This window comes from Chelonoidis abingdonii, chromosome 14, assembly GCF_003597395.2.
Source record: "Chelonoidis abingdonii isolate Lonesome George chromosome 14, CheloAbing_2.0, whole genome shotgun sequence".
In the NCBI taxonomy this organism is placed as follows: domain Eukaryota; kingdom Metazoa; phylum Chordata; order Testudines; family Testudinidae; genus Chelonoidis; species Chelonoidis abingdonii.
In genome coordinates this window covers 17,754,350-17,775,451 of record NC_133782.1, presented here as the reverse complement: position 1 = coordinate 17,775,451, position 21,102 = coordinate 17,754,350, and the positions used below count along the sequence as shown (strand labels likewise).

The following is a 21,102-nucleotide window of genomic DNA, read 5'->3' as shown; positions in this document are numbered from 1 at the left end:
CCCCGTCCTCCCCAGGGGCCATATGCATGTGGTGCCGCCACTTCTGGGAAGTGGTGGCAGGGCCAGGGCAGGCAGGCCATAGTTTGCTCTGAGTAGGCAGTTCAACCCGCAGGGCCATAGTTTTGCCCAAATTCTGCTCTAATGCTGTAGAAAAAAGTAATGTGATGGCTTTCCTGGTACTTCATTATTGTGAATGGGAGGAATACAGTGTTGGCATGGGCAATGTCTACAATAGCACTGCTTAGGGAATCATGATTTGGTGGTAAGAACAAACTACCAAGGGTTCCTTTTTGCTAGCTTGTTCTGGACTCCTGTTGGAGCTATACAGCGTTGGCCTTCGACTGCGTGACGTGGAAGTTGCATCTCTGTGTTTGTGAAGGAAATTCGATGTGCAATCCGAATAGCCTGCCATTTTTGGAATGCAGGTGTGGTATGTGTAGACATGCAATAGTCTAGTCACTGGCGTCGTGTGCCTCTGAATCTGTAATAGTAACACTATGAAAATGTTACTTTGGTATAAGCTATCTTAAGCAAGTGAAAATAACTTGCTCTGCTAATCAACACATATAATGTTTTTGTTTGCAGAACAGTTTTAGTTTTAATCTGTTCAGAGCTCTGGATCATAAATAAAGATAATAGTGGGGGTTTATTCTTAATCCTCAAATGCCTCCCACTTCTGATGCTTCCATTAAGATCATTTGCTAGTATGTTTCCAGCTCTCCTGTACTATATTGTCAGGGAAATACTTTGTCATAATTGCAATCACAGAGCCATACTTGGAAGGAAAGTTACCCAAACCTGAGGGGGTTGTGTGCATTTTGGTGGGGAGGGTGCTGCTTCTTTAGTATTTGCAGACATCTCAATTTCTCAGGCTTATTTCTGTTCTCATATTTGTATCTGCATTCTAGCTTGAACGAGATGCCTATGTGCAGGCTCTTGCTCGCTTCTCACTCTTGACTGCCAGCTCTAGCATCACAGAAATGAAGCAGAAAAACATAGACACCATTAAGACACTTATTACCGTGGCCCATACAGATGGCAACTATCTTGGGAATTCCTGGCATGAGGTAAAAACTTGAATAGTAAATGTGAGGCTTCAGTGTGCCCTCACAGCTTACCAAACTTTTGTTCATCGAGTTCTGCCTACTGTTTGTGTAGCCCACAGAATTTGAAACTCCAGCATCAGAGAACTCTGCTGTGATGAAGGGATTTATTCTGCAAACTGTGCACTGGCATCTCATTTTCATTGTTTAATAAAATACTTTCTAGCCTTTGTAGTTGTGAAGGCAGCTCAAACATGAACAGTGAAACCAGTACTGTGCTTTTTGTAGACAGCATGAAACACTCTACACCTCAGTGGAGTGTTGCCTCTGAAACCTAATGATGTTTCAAAAATCAATATGTAAACTATTGTGCTGTTCGCTGTAGCAGAAAAATATATGGTTAGTCCAGGGGTTGGCAACCTTTCAGAAGTGGTGTGCCGAGTCTTCATTTATTCACTCTAATTTAAGGTTTTGTATGCCAGTAATACATTTTAACGTTTTTAGCAGGTCTCTCCCTATAAGTCTATAATATATAACTAAACGATTGTTGTATGTAAAGTAAATAAGGTTTTAAAAATGTTTAAGAATCTTCATTTAAAATGAAATTAAAATACAGAGCTTCACGGATCAGTGGCCAGTACTGTGAGTGCCATAGGTTGCCTACCCCTGGGTTAGTCCATCCCTCAAACCTTTCCTCACAGAAATCTCTACAGTGCAGTTATTGTCAGTGCATACCCCTTTAGTACACTAAAAATGGAAAAACAAGAAAAGGGTAAAACTGTATCGAATCTGAAAACATACAAAGACTGCTGTGACTAAGAGAATATGACGATAGTAAAAAATTGGGATTTGTGTTGTTTTGTTTACTTATCTGGAGATTCTGCACAACCCGAAGGATCTTGCTGCAGAATTTAGGTTCAGTTCATAATAAAGCACACAGTGTCTTGACTAGTTGTACATTTACTTTGTCCAGAGCTTCTTTCTTTTTCCTTAAAGACTTGTCTAAAACTTAATTTTAAGTATCAGAATGGATGCCAGAAACTGAGGGCAAGAGACGTTTCCATTTCCTCATAGTCCTACTAATTTTTCCTCTTGTATTTCTCTCAACATTCTTTCAAAGTGATCCACTGAAAGCATAAAATTCACCTAATGTTGTGTGTGTCACCATTGTAATGAATTGGCATCCTTTCATACCTCACTGCCCACATGAATAGCCATATCGTTAGGACAGCTTGCAGTAGAGAAGAAGCAGGAAGGAAGCAAACTTGTATTAGTGGCAGTAAATGCTATCTGAGATGGACACTGTGAGAGATTCAGTTCTTCACAAAGACCCCATTTCTCCCCTAACCCACAATAAATTAATCAAGCTGTCTCCTACAATCAAGGAAGGAAAGTCATTTCTGTCTTCACATAGTTGGGAGGTATTTGGAAGCTACCTCAATAGAGACTATATAAATACCTAGGTAAATGGATGAGTGCAGGACTGTCCTCTACTGGAAAGGATATCTGACTAGTTGAAGATATTATAAGTACTCTTTGATCGGCTGAGCTAGCCGGGCAGCTTCTCTAGCTCCTCAGAATAAGGCCTGTTTTAGAGTAGAAGGCCATGAATTCTGCCTTGATGGCATATACTAGTATCTGGTATCTATGTATGTGTTGCCAGTGATCTTTACAACTGCTTCAACTCTGAGAAACAATTTTGCGTTTAGATATTGAATCTAGTCTCTTGTTTGTGTTCATGAGATTAATCTAATAAATTTTGCATTATCATGGAGAGAGTAGATAGGCTCCTCGGTGCATTGGGGGGGCTCTGAGAGACTGGGCTAGAACTGAAGTAGAAGACAAGACTTGTCGAACCAAATTGGAATCATGATCCTATTATAAACTTGTGATCGTCTTCATTTGATGCATTGTGGGAATTTCATTGCAGCTGCCATTTGTAGTAATGGGGGCTCTCTTATTTATCTGTATGGGGAAGAGAACCTAGTGGGTAATAATCTCCATAATGTATAAATTCTTAAACCACACCCTAAGAAGGAAACTTGATCTCGTGACCAGAGAACTAAGAGTTGGACTTCTTGGTTCTGTTTTTCACAGCTGCCACTCACTCACTGTAATCTGTGGCAAGTTGCTTAATTCCATTGTAAATTAGCAGTAATATTTGCCTATATCACAGAAGTGTTGAGGTTTAGTGTTGATAAAATGGTTTGCGAACCTGTGAAGTCTCGTAAGGTAAAACATGGTAGCGGTCACTTACATTATTGAAATGTACATTTGTTATTAGATCTTGAAATGCATCAGCCAGCTGGAACTAGCACAGCTTATAGGGACTGGGGTTAAAACTCGATACTTATCTGGCTCTGGGCGTGAAAGGGAAGGCAGCATTAAAAGCTACACATCTGGAGAAGAATTCATGGGCCTGGGACTAGGTAAGATTAATAGCTCTGTCACTTCACAAACCTGCATTTACCAAGTTAATTAAATCTAAACATTTGTCACTATGAGAACGAATGATCAGTTCTTCACATGATACTGGGTCGTATATTTACCTGCTTTCATTTTAAACTGTGTGGAGGCTAATGTCACTACATAATTAAAGAAAGTAGCCATTACTTCATCTAGCTTGGTAATGATTAAACATCTGAATACCATTCCAGTTTCTATAAATCAGCTATGAGAAATTACTTCATAGACTACCTAGATTAACTGCCTTGTAGGAACTTAAGTGTGATCATAACTTTCTGTTACATCAGATCTAGTATGGCCATAGTCTTGTTACAGACATTAAAAGCTCTACTTTTTTCATTCCATTTTGAAATAAAAATGTTGAAATTACTGAAATCTGTCTGAATACTAAAAAATTTTGCTGATACTAACTATTTTCTGCCTTAAGATGTGGCGATAGATGGTTTTCAAGTTAGATATTTCACCCTAATGTACATTGCATAGTCTAAAATCTGGTTTGTAAGGGGGGATTAAGGGGATGATGGTAGTCTGCATTTACCTGAGAAAAGAAATAAACCCTCTCCATGAAAAAACATTTAATATAGAAGTACTCTAGAGTTCCACTGAGACAGTATCACATTCTGTATATTAATGGACTTAAACTACACGTGCCCAGTACTAATTGCTCATATTCAGTTATAAATGTTTTAGTACCAGTGTTACTGTAGGTTAATTACAAATATTACATTCAAATGTTTTTATTGTAGGCCTTTAGGCATAATTGTCATGACAACTGTTATTTAACTACTACTGCATTTCTCAAATGTTAAAGATGATTTGTAAGCCTGTTGTAATCTTGATGGCCTGCTTTCTTAAAATGGATATGAGCCACCAAAATTAAGGATGCAAAACTGTGTCCATTAAAACATCTCTATACCCTCCCCAACAAAATCTTTACGTGCTTATAACTTTTGTTATGAACTTGTTGAAATAATTTTCAGGCAGTGAATGTTTTTAAGAGGTACACTGCTTTGAAACTGGATCTTCACATGCAGAATAATCCAGGTGCATCATTTCTGACCTCTAGCACCTGTTCTATGTAAATTCTAAGCCTCTTGGGAGCAGGATCCATCTGAATTCCTGTTTTTGTATAAAATTGAGCATATTGCTGGTATTTAACTGTGACTGTTTTCTCAGATTGGATCTGATATTTTGTTACAGGTAACCTAGTTGGTGGTGGAGTTGATAAAAGGCATATAGCCAGCATTCAGGAGTCTGTGGGCGAGACCAGTTCACAAAGCGTGGTGGTGGCAGTGGACAGGTACTGTAGTGCTTTCTCTCTTTCTGTTTGTAGTGACTTGCAAATCAAGAGTTACCCAAAGTGTCCTGATTTCCCCCTGCAGACTGACAGGGCGGTTGGCTCTCAAAGCCTGACTTAAAACCCTTTTTAAGTACAGGTTGGCATTCACCCTGAATGATGCCAAATCTCCTGGATCTGATGAGGGTAAAATATTCTGGTGGGTATCTTTGTTTTGTTTTTTGTTTTGTTTTTTAAACTTCAGTCCTGCAACACTAAAGAGAGTGAAATACTCTTCTAGTAAACTAGTCTGGTGTTACCACTGATAGCTGGATAATTGGAAAAAAGAATGTATGCAAGTTAGTTTGAGGGTCGGAAGTAGAGAGAGAGAGAGAGAGAGAATATTCTTAACCTTTTCCATTTGGAGAAATGGCAACCAGAATTCATTAAATTGGTGCCTTTGTAATGCACACCTGGTGATTTTTATAAAGGCTTTCTGCTACACTGGGTTTGTCCTGTTAATGTTGGCCATGAGCCACTACTTTACAGTTAGACTTTTTATCGTTGCTGGTTAGCTAACCCAAGTCCAAGTTTCTGAAATGCATCAGTGTCATCAGTCTATTAGACCATACTGACCTCTATATTCAGCTTTCCTTTTTTACTTCCTCCCTGTACATAGTTCACTCTTTCCACCCGTAAGTCACTGGTGGAAATCCAAAGCATTACCTTGCTAGTCTAGTTTGCAACATCAAGGTTTCTTTATAAACTTGCACCTTTTTACCTGGAAATACTTTAGTCTGTTATGTTCTTTTCCTTTATTTTTTTAAATATAATTTATATTTTATCTCACACCTTGATTTGTTCTACAGAATATTTACAGGATCAACCCGGTTGGATGGAAATGCAATAGGTATGTATGCTGAACATATGAGGAAATTAACTGTGTTGCAGTAGAACACCCAAAACTCATAGTTTGTAATATGTTTAACATTCAGTTGATTTTGTCCGTTGGCTGTGCGCCGTTTCCATGGATGAGCTGGCTTCCCCACACCATCCTCGCATGTTCAGCCTGCAGAAGATAGTAGAGATCTCATATTACAACATGAATCGAATTCGACTGCAATGGTCAAGGATATGGCACGTGATTGGAGATCATTTCAATAAGGTAATTCAAAACTTAAAGGTTATACAACGTGCTTTTGTAGTACTATTTTTTGAGTCCAGTTGGAATCATGCTCATTAGCTTTCCCTTATTAAGATGCCCAAGATTATGTGTTGGAGGGCTTTCCTGATTCAGAACCTCATAGGTTTTGACATATATTGATCAACATGGATTTAGCTGAGGCTACTACGTTCTTTACATTAGAGTTGGAGAAGTCCTAAGTCTGTCTTTCATATGTGTTTGGATCTTAATTGAATCCGTGGTGTTGGGCCATAATATTCGTGTTATCTTGAGGAGGAGGGGAAAGAGATCTGTCCTCTCCCCTTCCCCACCCTCATCCCCTTTTTTTTGGTTTGTTTTTGGAAATCATATGACCGCTTTCTTCATCCTTTGTTTCCCCCCTTATTGAGAATGTCAGGACATGATTTATGTTGTCCTCTTCTTTCTAAACTATGTAGGCAGTTTCCTTTTGGAATCAGTAATGCCTGGTTAGGTTTCATCTTATAAAATGTGTGTAGACTGAGGGACAGCAACCATATGTGTTCCTTATGACGGGATGATAAATTTGTCTCTCCTGGTAGTCTCCACTGCTAATCCTTTTTTCTACACAATCAATCAAAGCAAGAAAAATGACCATCTGATTCTCCTCTGAAAAATAAATAAAACAAATTGAGAATTTAGATTTACCAGCTAAGGAGTCTGTTTCTTTAGTTTTAACATGGGCAAAAGCACACATGTCAACTTCAGAAAAACATGGTCTAACCACAACATCTAGCCTAGGAACATCTATAATGTGCAGCATAAATATCTAGATAGTTCTAAATGAATCTTTTAATTTAATATTTCCCCATTCACACTTAATCCTTGCTAAAGGATTCAGATGTAGGTACCTAAAGTTAACTGCGATTTAATTGCCTGTCTGACTTCCTTCCACTCCCGACAAGATATACTGACCACCTGTAGCTCCTATTGAAGTCAATGACTGAGTGGTCAAGATCTCTGGAAGAAATCAGCTCGTTATCATCTCTGTTCCTATCTTTAGGCATTTAAGCAAAATGTACAAGCTTATGAGGTTTTTTCTTGCTATGAAATGTTCTTATTGAAACTAGAAAAATAGTGAGTATACAGGGAAACTAAGTGTTTTAGCATATTTGAGTTTGCAAACACTCTCTAACATAAAATAATTCTGCATGTCCTAGCCTGATAGTTTGGTGGTGTACCCCTTCCCTCATGCCCCTTAGTAAACTAATCCCTGGGATTCTTAGACGGCCATTATAAATCCGTAAAAACCATTTAGGTGTATAAAGATTGGGTCATGGAAATGAAAATCACATGATGGGCTTGTGTAGTATAGTTCACGTGAACTTTTAAATGTACGTTAAGACACATACGTGCACACACATCCCTTTTCCTTCTCTATTACTAGGTTGGATGTAATCCTAATGAAGATGTGGCCATCTTTGCAGTTGATTCGTTAAGGCAGCTATCAATGAAGTTTCTCGAGAAGGGAGAATTAGCCAACTTCCGTTTCCAGAAAGACTTTTTGAGGCCCTTTGAGCACATTATGAAGAAAAACAGGTGTGCGTGCACTGAAACGTCTGTCTTGGCTTGGGTTTTTTTTATGCAGCACCTTAAAATGTGACCAGGTTTCCTGTGCTAATGTGGGTGGGATGCTCTCCGGTGTGCAGGCAATGGCAAATAACATGGTGGTTAATTTGTTTTTAAGATCTCCTACCATTCGTGACATGGTAATACGCTGTATTGCTCAGATGGTGAACTCACAGGCTGGTAACATTCGCTCAGGCTGGAAGAATATCTTTGCAGTATTTCACCAAGCAGCTTCAGACCATGATGGGAATATTGTGGAGTTGGCTTTCCAAACAACAGGACATATAGTTAGTAAGTAATGGTTGGCAGATGGAACACCTTAACGAACATACTGTCATGCTAAAAGGGCCTATCTATGTAATAAACTCTACTGTAGGGGAGGGGGCTGTGTTTTTAAATGTCCAAATTGTTTAAAGTATGTGGTTAAGTTTCACCTGCTCCCCGGGTCTAAACAGTTCTGTATCCTGGAAGACCAAACTGTTGTACAATGCCTGATAGTGTCTGGCATGATCTGTAAGTATTATTGTATATAATCTGAATCCAATCCAATACTTCTAATAGTAACATGAAAGTGTTTTCTCAACCCTGTATAATACATCTGGGCACCTAGATTAATTCTCCAGCTTTACACATTTAGTTAAGTACTGTGTCTCTGATATATAGCTTCCAGCAAAGGCAGTAATGGGTGCCTTAGAAATGTCATGGATGGCTAGAAGAAAACTTTTCCCAGTCCAAGCATAATCTATTCATAGCGCTTTATCGTAATTAACTGCAACTTAAGACACTCCACCCTCATGCTTCTCCTTAGACAGAAAAAAAGACTCAAAATGACTTGATTTGAAGGCTGGATTAGATGTTGTAGTAGTATTTTCTCTCCACACCCCCCCCCCCCCCCCNGTCAGGTCAGATTGTTTGTGGGGGTATGGGTGGGTTGCATTGTATTAACGCCCAGTGCTTACTCCAGTCTGTCTTTTTAAACAGTACGTGCTGGAGTTTTAGCGCATCGGGCACGTAAATACCTTGCAATGCTAGCTACAAAAGTGCCATGCAAACACCTGTTTTCACTTTTGGGTGACATTGTAAAAAAGAAGCAGGCAGCATTATCTTCTGTAAATGTAAACAAACTTGTTTGTCTTAGTGATTGGCTGAACAAGAAGTAGGACTGATGGACTTGTAGACTCTAAAGTTTTACATTGTTTTGTTTTTGGGTGCAGTTATGCCACACACAAAAATTACATTTGTAAGTTGCACTTTCACAATAAAAAGATCGTACTACAATAGAAAGGGAGAGCATTGGGCTGCTAAACCCAGGGTTGTGAGTTCAGTCCTTGAGGGGGCCACTTAGGGATCTGGGGCAAAAATCAGAACTTGGTCCTGCTAGTGAAGGCAGGGGGATGGACTCGATGACCCTTCGGGGTCTCTTCCAGTTCTAGGAAATAGAATATCTCCATTATTAAATATGTGTATGAGAGAAATTGAAAAAATATTATTTTTTGTTTACAAATATTTGCTCTGTAAAAATGATCAAAAATAAAGTGAGCACTGTGTACTTTGTATTCTGTGCTGTAATTGAAATCAACATATTTGAAAATGTAGAAAAACATTCAAAAATTTATAATAAATGTCTGGTGATAGACTGTTTAACAGTGCGATTACAGCTGCGATTAATCACAAATATTTTTTTTGTTAATCGCATGAGTTAACTGCAATTAATCAACAGTCCTAGATATTTTACTTGCTGAGTTAGCTCTACAGAGCCATCTGCTCTATTAAAAAGATATTTGGGCATATTGGTGAGCTAATTAAAAAGGAGGGACATTGTGTACTCAGTTTTTGAAATGAAGTAATTCTATTTTCTGATGGCATATTACTTGCAATATATGCCCTGAAACTTATTTTTAAGCATTCTCTGTACACTTTTGTAGAAGTTATTCTGCTCTGTTGCTGTTTAAATGCTTTTTACAGCAAGGGAGAAATTGACTGAGTTAAAAAGTGAAACTAAGGGTATGTCTACACTGCATGTAATTACTGTGGTGGCTGATGTCCACACTACCCTCCTTCTGTTGGTGGAGCGCGTCCTCATCAGGAGTGCTTCCACTGACTGAAGAGTAGCAGTGTGGTGGGGCTGAGAGTCAGGGCTCTTAGCTTCATGAAGTTCTCCCCCGGGAGCCCAGCTACCCTATGGGGCTTCTTGCCTTCCTGCTCCCAGTAGGGAGCGGTGGGGGGAAGCCACTCAGGCTTTTGGGGGGGCAGGGGTTAGGCAGCCAGACTTCCAGCCAGGAGCCTCTGTGCTGCTGGGATCCGAGGGGGAGACAGTCAGGCTCCCAGCAGAGAGTGAGGAGCCCAGGCAGCACCACCAGGAGCCTGGGTGACAGCCCGGCTTGGAGCAGAGACTGGACAGCAGCCCTGCTGGGGAGCTGGGCTTTCTTATTAATTTCAGGGCTCCAGCAGAGCTGTGAAATTGGTAAGAGAGCCAATAGCTGATGTAAGTCACGCAGTGTTTACATTGACACTGCATGATCCTAACTACACGGACATAAGCCCTGTACCCCTCCTGGAGGTGGAGTAGTTATGTCGGTGTAGTAGAGCACTTAAATCGGTGGGAGCAAAGCTGTAGTTTGTACGGTGACACAGTTAGATTGACACAAGCTGCCTTATGTGTAGGGTAGACAAGGGCCTAACTGCTCTTTGTATTTAATAGCATTATGCTTATAAACTAACAGAATAACTTTCTCTCCTTTTTTTTTTTTTTTTTTTTTCTTTTCCCCCTCCAACATCAGTTATAGTGATCTTACTTCCAGACAAACCTGATTTTCATGCTGACTGGCCCTTCAGTTTTTGGACACTAGTCAGTTTCTCTTACTACAGAACCTCTGAGGACTCTCTGGGTTATTTGACCTAAACAAGAGAGGTTGTGCATCTTGCATACAGATAGAAGATGATTGGAAATTTAACAATACATCTAAAGAACTTTAACAAGAGTATCTGTGGCTTTAAAAAAAAAAATAGACTTGAACCATTTTAATGAGGCTAGGAAATAGTAATGATCATTATCATAGAATGGATTTTTTAATATTAATACTATTTACCTGTTAGTATATACTAAGAAATTGTGGTGTGTTGATTCTGTAATACTGTTCAGTGTTTAATATTGGTAAAATTAAATACTAGATCCTCAGCTGATACAAACTGGTATAGCTTCATTGGCTTCAGTGAAGGTATGCCAGTTTACATCAGTGGAGGCTCCGACTCAAAAAGTCTGATACAATATTAGTATGTTTAAGACATTTCTCTTTCCTTTGTTTTCCCCAGCCAATATTTTTCAGCAGCATTTTCCAGCAGCAATAGATTCATTCCAGGATGCCGTAAAGTGTTTATCTGAATTTGCCTGTAATGCAGCATTTCCGGACACCAGTATGGAAGCAATCCGACTTATCCGTTATTGTGCTAAATATGTTTCAGAAAGACCACAGGTATTTTCTGTTCTTGTAGTAATTTTTAGTTTTAAACTGGATTACTCCTGTAGCTAAGACTCTGCTCTTAAACATAAACTTTAGGTTCTTAGTGAATATCATGCTAAAATGTTTTCCCCGAATTAGACATCTGTTTAGCATTAGCGGAACACATACTTAACGCTAGTCAACCGTCCTCTTTAGAAAATGGAGCGAACCTTGTTTCAATCAGGTGTGAAAACAGCTGGATAAAATTGGCTGTTGCAGCTTTGTTAAACAAAAATTGTAAACTCTTAACTCTAAATAAGGATTTTTGCAATCTGACTTTCATATTGCATGTCAGTTCCTATCCTGTTAGAGCTTAACACCAAATCCCTATTGTATAAATATGTAATATTACAGTAATTCTGTTTAAAAGAACGTAGGCTGAAGTTACCTAATTAACATTGTTAGTTAATCTTGCAAGATTTGCAGGTTCATCAGTTCTTGCATGCACAAGCACAGCATTGACTTACGCAGAACTGCATGCACACATCTATTTATATGAGCAATTGTGTGTAAATGTGGGTGCACTTAAGAGGTTGATCTGAAATCTTGTCTCCAATGTACAAAAAGAACCAAATATTTTTTTAAACCTAGAGTAGGAATAGAACTAGATGAATCTTTTTATTTAGAAGTGTTAATGGAGATACTTGGAGAAACAAATAAGATATTTGAGTAACCCTTTCCTAATTTATTTGACCTCACTACTTACTTAAATTTTGAGTAGCCAAATTCCATTTAGAAGATGCAATTTAGTTTAATTCTGAAGTCTTTTTAGATGTGACTTAATAAGTGGTAATCTTTCTCTAAATGGCTTTCAGGTATTGCGAGAATATACAAGTGATGACATGAATGTTGCTCCTGGAGACAGGGTCTGGGTCAGAGGATGGTTCCCTATCTTATTTGAACTTTCCTGCATTATTAATCGATGCAAATTAGATGTTCGGACAAGGTAATGAGGTTCTTTGCTTTTTAGCTGCATTCAGTTATTGAAGCTCTGATCAGAGGCAACCATTTTAGCATCTTATTTTTGTATTCCTGTTTCCTTATTGTAGAGGCCTAACGGTGATGTTTGAAATAATGAAGAGCTACGGCCATACCTTTGAAAAACACTGGTGGCAAGATCTGTTTAGGATTGTGTTTCGGATATTTGACAATATGAAGCTTCCTGAACAACAAACGGAGGTAACGAAAGTCCTCTGAAGGATCTTGTTGTTGTGACAAAATAAGAGGTTTCCATACAATTGTGAAATAAACCCCCCAAACTTCCACTTAGTGAAATCCTACTGTTCTTGGGAGGAGCGAGATTCTTAGCCCTGGTAAATTGATGCCTGGAATTTTTTTTTTTAACCAAAAAAACCCCAAACCTATTTCAGCCTGGACAGTGGTATTGTGTGTCCCCCCCATGCCCAAATGGTATCTAGTTTCTAATCACCCCTGACTCGAGGTACTTACAAGATGATTCAATTTTATCCAAAGTACATTCCTCTTTTTGTATAGCCAATTCTATACCATGTAGCACCATAAGATGGGAACCCATTCTTTCCATTCAGCTCTTACCATAACAAAAATAAAGGCCTGTCATTGTCTTGCAGAAATCTGAATGGATGACAACTACATGTAACCATGCACTTTATGCAATCTGTGATGTATTCACGCAGTTTTATGAAGCTTTAAATGAGATCCTTCTTCCTGACATATTCGCACAGTTACACTGGTGTGTAAAACAAGGTAGCTTATTTACATACATATACACATTGTTTTTAAATGTACGTCAGGAATGCATGCTTTAACTTTTTTTTTTTTCCTCGAGGTATTCAAAGCAAGGAAAATAAACCACTACTGCTATATGTAAAACTGACACAAGAATGTTTTTCATGCTGTTTAATCCATTAGTGACTTTTCTGTCTGCAATTTTTGCCAAACATGTGCTGCTACTTATGAAAGGTCTTTAACATCTTTTGCTTCAGTATGAATTACGTTAACACTTTTTGCCATTATCCCTTCTTCATTTGTCAAAAAAGCATTTTTTTTGTTTGCTGCATGAATAACATTTAATCGCGCATTACATTAACACTTCAAAAATTGTCCCTATATCTATATAGACAGCATTCTAAAAAGTTAGAATACTTACTTGAACAAGAGACATAAGGGATCAGCTGCCATATCTTTTTGTTGGAATTTTATATTGTGTAACCTTTTTATGCAGACAGCACAGAGTGTTTAGGGAAGACTGGGAAGGAAAGGGGGGGTTTGTGAATTGAATGCAAACTGTCCATAAATCCTCCATGGTGCCTAGTTTATTATTTCATGGGAAAATGACTTGGGGCCTCTCAGGCACTAGACTAGGCATCAGGAGATCTAATCTCTATTCCCAGCTCTGTCACTGGCCTGCTGTGTGACCTTGGCAAGATGCTTTGTTTCTCTGTGCCTCTTTCCTCTCACCATTTGTCTTTGTCTGTTTAGCTTGCAGGTTCCTCACAACAGGGATTCTTACTGTCTTTGTACACTAGGGTCCTGATCTTGGTGCTTACAGTCACACAAATGGTTACACTCTAAGCGGGCTTTGAGCTATTGGAGATTCGGTACAAATACCAACTGCATCATAATATCAAACATGCATAATGACTGTCAAGCACAGTAAATATTTAATTCACATTGTTTGACTAGAAGAGCTCAGAGATTAATAAATAAGGATAATTATTTTACAGATAATGAACAGCTGGCTCGATCAGGTACAAACTGTCTAGAAAATCTGGTGATACTAAATGGACAGAAATTCAGCCCTGAAGTCTGGGACCAAACATGTAATTGTATGCTAGAAATCTTCAAAACAACCATTCCTCATGCGTAAGTTAGTGCAACATAAATTTATTTTGAGGCCAGCTGTCATGTTAAGATTATTTATTTATTATTTCTTTCCTCTGTGAAGCTTGCTGACATGGAGGCCAGCAGGAATGGAGGATGATTCCTCTGAAAAGCATTTGGTAAGACTTTAAGTATTTCTAAAGAAGAAGAGTTTGTAGTAAATCTGTTTGTAAAGATGAAAGCTGGAATTAAATACAGACTATACTGTATGCTAGGGCCAACTGATCATAAAGTCAAATGCAAGACTATCTCATTACTTTGATAGTAGAAAACTTAAGCCACATTAGTTACGTTATGTGAAAACTGAGTTGTGACAAACTTTAAGTACACTGGATAAACACACTTGTATCTTCGACTATCCCTTCTAGGATGTGGACCTAGATCGCCAGTCTCTAAGCAGTATTGATAAAAATGCTTCGGAAAGGGGACAGAGTCAGTTTTCAAATCCCACAGATGACAGCTGGAAAGGAGGTCCTTATGCAAGTAAGGATGCATTTCACTGTAAAGTTCTTTAGTTTCAACAGAACCTCTAGTCACTGACCCAGATCATTTAATTAACAACAACTTGCTGAGGTTCCTAAATCTGTGCTTCAGGTGCCCTAATATTTTAATGAAAAGTTATAGCCAAAGCACATAATCTGCTCTCTCCCATTTCTAGCGTGACTATAATTTGAGAAAATGTTGGACTATGCAATATGGTACTATACTTCAAAGATAACACATGAAATAACTGGGTATGGAGATTCTGGTAGAAATACGAGTTTCAGTCTTCTAGTTTAACTTACTTTATTATAAGTTGCATCTAAAACTAGACTGAAAACCAGAATTCCTCTATTCTATTAGACCAGAAACTGTTTGCTGGCCTCCTTATTAAATGTGTGGTGCAGCTGGAATTGATACAGACCATTGACAACATAGTATTCTACCCAGCAACTAGCAAGAAGGAGGATGCTGAGCACATGGCTGCAGCCCAGGTAACTTATCTTAGATTCTGAAGGTCATAATCTTTTTTTCTTTGCATCTTACTATCATAGTAATAATTAGCACTTTTTGTAGGGCTTTACAGTTTGTGGAAGGCCTTCCAACCATGAAGACTGTAATAATAATAATTTAAAAATGGGTTCAGTAGAGTGTAACTTCCTGTATCAGCTTCCCCTTTCTGAACAGACTGTGTACACTGTACTTTCTGAAAGGGGCATCTCTTCTAGAATGCATGCTCTGTTGAGGGGAGAAGTTATTTGTTGTTTAGCAAGGCTTAACCTCTGAGGCTGATAGCAGACTGTCTTCAGTGACAAATCCTTAACTCTGAAACTCCATGTTTCAGGTCCAAATACCCTGATCTTGAGGGCACTGTGCAAAGCCTACCTGTTTGTTCCAGTAAAGGGCTGGGTTAGGGGTTTGGATCAGGGGCTTGTTAACTCCTGTATTATATTGCTTGGGGGTAGAGGTGAAGCTGATATTTTGGGATTGTCTGCTTCCTGACAGTTGGCAGGTCTGTTATTTAATGTGTTATGTCCAGAGGCTTGTGTAATGGTTGCACATCTTGCAAATATAGAGAATAAAATTTTATTAATGCAACCTCTAATTAAGGCAAAAAAGATGAACTCTTAACGTTGTGCAGCATCTACTTCAACATGTGGAACTATGTCTGACTAGTTAACTTGTCTGACAGTCTTCAGAGCTCTGCAGAGGCAGTGAATCAGCCTCTGTGGATAGGCATGTGCTTTATATCACTCAACAGGACCTCTCTGTGCCTTGAAATAGAGGTCATATTCTTTTTTGATCTAATATGCTAATTGCTAAAATAAATTACATCACACATTTTTGGAAATACACTAATAGGAAGGAAAGCACTAAATCACAGGATAGCACTGGAACACAGCCCTAACATTCTCCAAACCCACGGGTCTGATGGAAACAGATGTGTAGATATTGTGGGCCAAACTTTGCTCTGGTACTCTTGAGTAAATTTCCATGACAATGGAATTATTCTGGATTTAGGTACTTCACCGTGTAACACAACTGAGGTTTTTTTGGACCCCTTCTCCATTAACCACCACTAATAACTTGATTTTCTGTGTAGAGAGACACACTGGATGCAGATATCCATATTGACACAGAAGAGCAAGGAATGTATAAGTATATAACTTCACAACATCTTTTTAAGTTATTGGATTGTTTGCAAGAGTCTCATTCATTTTCAAAAGCCTTTAACTCAAATTATGAGCAGCGAACTGTCCTATGGAGAGCTGGTGAGCACGTTACTGAGTAATGGTTTTGAGCTTTCTTGCTTGTGGGGTTTTTTTTTTTAATATTTACCCTAATGTAGGAATGTGTAGTACAGCAAAAGTGACTTTTTCCAAGTACTATACGGCAAAAGTCTGTAATCACATAGTGCTACTTAACTGCTCTATATTAGACTTGTCACTTTTCTGATTCCTTTAATTACAGATTTGAAATATTGATCAAAAGACCTACTTCATTTACAATAAAGTAGAAACATGATGGGAAACATTGGATTTTATGTAATTCAGTTCTGTCAGTATAACTTGGGGGGTCAGGGGAGAAGGGGGTTGTTATTGATGGTAGGGGAGTTGGCCTGGGAGCAATGGAATCCAGTCTTCTTGCACGGAAGTGCTCCATCACCAGGGATCCCAGTTTTCCAGGATTTAAAAAAAAAATTAAAAAAAAAATTCTCTTATACAAAGGTATAAAAAGCTGCATTTTTCCATGTTTAAAATGAAACTCTGAACTTCGGTTTTCCTAACCACAATATACATAGGTTCAGTGGAACCCCAATTATCTGATCTAATTGGGACCGAGGTTAGATCGGATAATCAAAAATTTGGATAATCCGGAGAGCTTCAGCTCTGGGTGGCAGCCGGGCTTGGGCTGTCAGCTTCAGTTTGGTTAATACAGAGAGCCGGATAGTGGAGGCTCAGATAAATGGGGTTCTACTGTATATGTTTTTATTTTTTCATGAAATGTAAAAACGGAAGATTCTCTGTAAAAACGCAAGTTCTGCCTTTTTCCATGGCAAATGCACTTCTACGATTCCTGCTTATCTCTAATCACCTGAGCTGCCTTGTGGCAGTATCTTTGACTAATGCTGCTACTTTGTGGTAATTCTGTACCAACTTGGGGAGCTATTTAAAAAAAAAAAAAAAAAAGTTAGCTCAAGCAGTTTTGGAAGGCTCATGTTTCTCACTTTGGGGTGTGTGTGATCTCTTTTGAATAAAACACCATATGAAATATGTAAGGAGAGTTGTGTGTGCTGAACTGAGTTTTGTGGGACCATATGTGGATTGAATAATAAAGTACACAGAGATTTTAGAGGCAAATCCAAACCTATGTAATTTACAAATCTAAACCTCTCAATGATGAGTGACTTGGCACACCACCTAAGGCTCCATGACAAACCCTGACAGTGCTCCCCTCAGATGTCATGTCAAAAGCCTGCAGGATTAGTAGTTTTAAACATTTCTGTGTAATTAAGTTATCCCTTAAAATGATTTAGGCAGCACTACAATAAGTTAGTCTACCTAGCTGGTATCTTGAAGTTTAATTATACTTTTTACTGTTTCTAAACTATATGCACAGATGTATGAATGTATCAAATTGGAATTCATTTCTAGGGTTCAAGGGTAAGTCAAAACCCAATCTTTTAAAACAAGAGACCAGCAGCTTGGCTTGTTGCTTGAGAATCCTCTTTCGAATGTATGTTGATGAAAGTCGCAGAGATTCCTGGGATGCTATACAACAGCGACTCCTAAAGTAAGAATGGTATTTTACCTAATGAATCTTGGGTTTCAAGAAGACTCTTTGGGGGGGACTGTCTTGTACTGTTTTTTGCAGCACCTTGCACAATGGGGCCCTGATCCTGATTGGGACTTCTGGGTGCTAGTGAAGTATTAATCATGTTGCTATTCATAAATTGATTAGGGATAGAAAAGGGGGTACTCTAATAAAGGGGTTTTGGCAACCAGAAGTCAGTCCATTCAGAATGGATACTATGTGGCCAGATAGCCCTTCCCGCTGTGGGGATGGGAGGGTGCGAGCCAATTGCCATATAGCCCAATTCCTGATGAACTTTTTCAGGCATTTGTTGCATCACAGTTTGAACTTTGGGCAACAAGAGGTAATAAAGATATCAACTTCATCCTTACCCCAAAGATGACTTGCTGCTGATTGGAGGCTGAGGATTCATATTGAGTCTTTGTGGGGAGAACTTATAGATTGCCAGTTCAAGTCCAGCTGAGGCTGGCAGCAGTCTGGTTAGCATTACCTATTGGCTTATAGTTGCTTTCTTCAGTCAGTGTGTGTAACAGGAGGTCTCTATCAATTTCTAGTCAACATAGCAGAAATCACCACAATAAATAGCACTGATTATGCCTCTTGTTGGCAGTCTTCCAAAGGGACCAAAACCTCCGCTTCTGTTCATAAAAGGTTTGGAGGGGGAATCTTGCACTGCTATAACTGTTCTGAGGCTCAGGAAAGGATTTCTCTTCATGGGGTTATCAAATTGATATCTCTTTAATGATCACTATTGTAACGTATTTTAAAAAATGTCAGTATGGAGGGAGGGATGTTGAGGGGAAAATCCTTTTCCCATCCTGCCAGTAGAGAACCATCAGTTTTAATGCAAGTCTCAATGCCGACTGGTTATCAGTAACAGTTTCGATAAATGAAAACCTATAGAGACATAGCAGTGTACTTGTTTAAAGTTAACAAACTCTATTAAAAACATGATATACAAATAGGAAAAAAAAAAAGCTCAAAGTGCAGCTCGCATTTAAACACAAAATACTGCTGTTATAGATGGCGGACACATATATAAACTTAATTTGTTTTGTTTGCTATACCTTTATCTGCACTAATGTGTGTAATTTTTTCTTAGTGTGTGCAGTGAAGCACTGGCCTATTTTATAACAGTAAATTCAGAAAGCCACAGAGAGGCCTGGACCAATCTCCTATTGTTGCTTTTAACAAAAACACTTAAAATCAGTGATGAAAAGGTAAGATAGACCTGGAAATCATTTGTACTTGCATCCAAATATACTTTCTCTGATCTTCACTACTGCTAAAAGGAATCTGTGTTATGAATTCGTTTTGTTTTTCAGTATTTTTATTAGCTAACTTGTAAATTTTCTTTGAATGTAGGAATTTTTAAATTTAGTTTGCCAGTGCTCCATAGTGCACAGAGGGAACTGTCAATGAAATATACTTGTTCATAAAGATATGGTGGAGAAATATTATTTACATACCAATATAGATATTCCTGTTGCATTGCAAACAAATGAATAATGTAAGGTTATGAGAATACTTGGTTTGCATATGTTGCATTAGTTCCATATAATTTAACTTGCCAATTGTGGAGAAAATTTGTAGCTATAAATGTAAGTCTCCTGGATTTCCTGTGTCCCCCAGGATGTTGACCCTGCAGAGGAAGGTTAGTGTAAACTGGCGAAGTAATATGGGGCTATTGGTCATCAATACAGCGTAGGTCACGCAGGGGAGGTTACAAGTGGTCCAGTTTTGGCTGCCACATTAGTGTTGATAGTCAGAAATAAATATAAAGTCAGAACTTACTAAACCTTTTATCTTACTGTAAAATAGTTTACTTAACTATGCATAGTTATCAAAATAGGAAATTCCCGGCATTGAACTAGTGCACTGTCACATTGTCTGAAATATCATATTGCTGCTTTACAGAGTTCAGAAATTGGCTTTAGTGGTGGCATGAGCATTTGATGACAGTTTCTTCTCTTCATTGGGAAGAACAATGCCAACTCCTGAGTTTTACTGTTGTAATATTCTAGGTAATGGGAGTAACTTTTTTTTGTTTTTTAATTTTTGTCTTGTATTAAGTCATTTTATTCTTTTTCCACAAAAGTTTAAAGCACATGCTTCAACTTATTACCCGTACCTCTGTGAAATCATGCAGTTTGACCTGATTCCTGAGCTCCGAGCTGTGTTACGGAAGTTCTTCTTGCGTATAGGTGTAGTGTTCAAAATCTGGATACCACAGGAGCCGTTACGGACAACTGGGACCCGTTCGCCTTCATGGTAGCCCCAAGTAAGACTGGCCATTGCTACTTATTCACAAAGCTTTAGTCATGCTACATTCAAGGAATGGATTCAAGAGAAGGGACAAAAGTCATTTGTTACCTCTCTGTAGCCCAAGAGAGCAGCAGATCATCTGGATCGAGATGCCATTTTTGGAAAAACATTTTTGTTCTGCCCACCCTACAAAAATATAGCTATCAGCAGTTCAGTGATTTATATTTAAGTTGTTGCCTACAGAGTTAACACAGTGAATGTAAAGTCTGCTTCAGTGCTAGTCATTCTTACGATTAATTCTGTTTCTGCAGATCAGTTACTTCAATTATTTGGTCTTGTACCTTCCAGCTTATTCCCGTAAATCTGCTGGAAATGATTCCTCAATGGAAATTATTCCCCTTGGAAATACTGAATATGGTTGTATAGGCTTGTGATGTTAGCACATATGTTAATAATAAAATATACTGCAATGGCTAGTGGCCACCAAAAGATCATGCTGGATTTTTTTCTGTGTGCACATGACTAGAAGAGTTAGTGTGTATTTTTAGTTTGTTGTACAGTGGCTGTAGATACACCAGTTGGGGGAAAAGGCTTTCCTCCTGCAGGTTATGTAGTTAGCCATTTTAAAACACTTTAGTAGCAGTGTTTACCCTTCCAAGATCAGCTTTCATGGAAGGTTTAGTTATGTCAGGGTACATAGTAACACATACTCTCAAATGAACTCAGAAGAATCTCAAGTTATTAGGAAATGGAAAGCTTTTTAAATTTTTCATTGCCTTTTATATTTTGCCTGATTATCTAGATGAGATGGTAAAATGCAAGAATAGGGTTATTTATTTGATTTTCTTTGAAGTGTGCACTGAACAGATTAAGTAAAAATAATATTGGTTTGTCAACCTCTTCCATTTTGAATAAATATTTTGTAGCAAAGATGTCTGTTTAGCAAGAAGTAATCTCTTTAGTACATATCAGGACATCTGTTTTTACTGCCAATTTGTGAGTGTTGGTTATTTTAATGCCTCAACTTTCAAGTTCTGTCAGTATGGCTTGGGGAAATAAAATCTAGTTCCCGCCAGGACCGCTTTAGTTAGTGTTTTTTTTCGTGTTTTTTTTTTTTTTTTTTTT

General features: G+C 38.4%; 1 protein-coding gene across 1 annotated transcript in view; it reads left to right on the top strand.

The window, feature by feature from the left end:
• Nucleotides 1–20,165, top strand: part of ARFGEF2 (ARF guanine nucleotide exchange factor 2) — a 55,860-nt gene extending 35,695 nt beyond the window's left edge. Inside the window, 22 exon segments of the mRNA XM_032767374.2 lie at nucleotides 298–374; nucleotides 377–409; nucleotides 411–425; nucleotides 909–1,067; nucleotides 3,328–3,472; nucleotides 4,710–4,809; nucleotides 5,655–5,695; nucleotides 5,781–5,950; nucleotides 7,374–7,525; nucleotides 7,674–7,846; nucleotides 10,868–11,028; nucleotides 11,871–12,001; nucleotides 12,105–12,234; nucleotides 12,645–12,780; nucleotides 13,761–13,899; nucleotides 13,982–14,036; nucleotides 14,286–14,400; nucleotides 14,761–14,891; nucleotides 16,001–16,169; nucleotides 17,553–17,691; nucleotides 18,815–18,932; nucleotides 19,811–20,165. Coding sequence (XP_032623265.1) covers nucleotides 298–374; nucleotides 377–409; nucleotides 411–425; nucleotides 909–1,067; nucleotides 3,328–3,472; nucleotides 4,710–4,809; nucleotides 5,655–5,695; nucleotides 5,781–5,950; nucleotides 7,374–7,525; nucleotides 7,674–7,846; nucleotides 10,868–11,028; nucleotides 11,871–12,001; nucleotides 12,105–12,234; nucleotides 12,645–12,780; nucleotides 13,761–13,899; nucleotides 13,982–14,036; nucleotides 14,286–14,400; nucleotides 14,761–14,891; nucleotides 16,001–16,169; nucleotides 17,553–17,691; nucleotides 18,815–18,932; nucleotides 19,811–19,987 — 2,666 coding nt within the window. The 3' untranslated portion in view covers nucleotides 19,988–20,165.
• The last annotated feature ends 937 nt before the right edge of the window (nucleotides 20,166–21,102 follow it).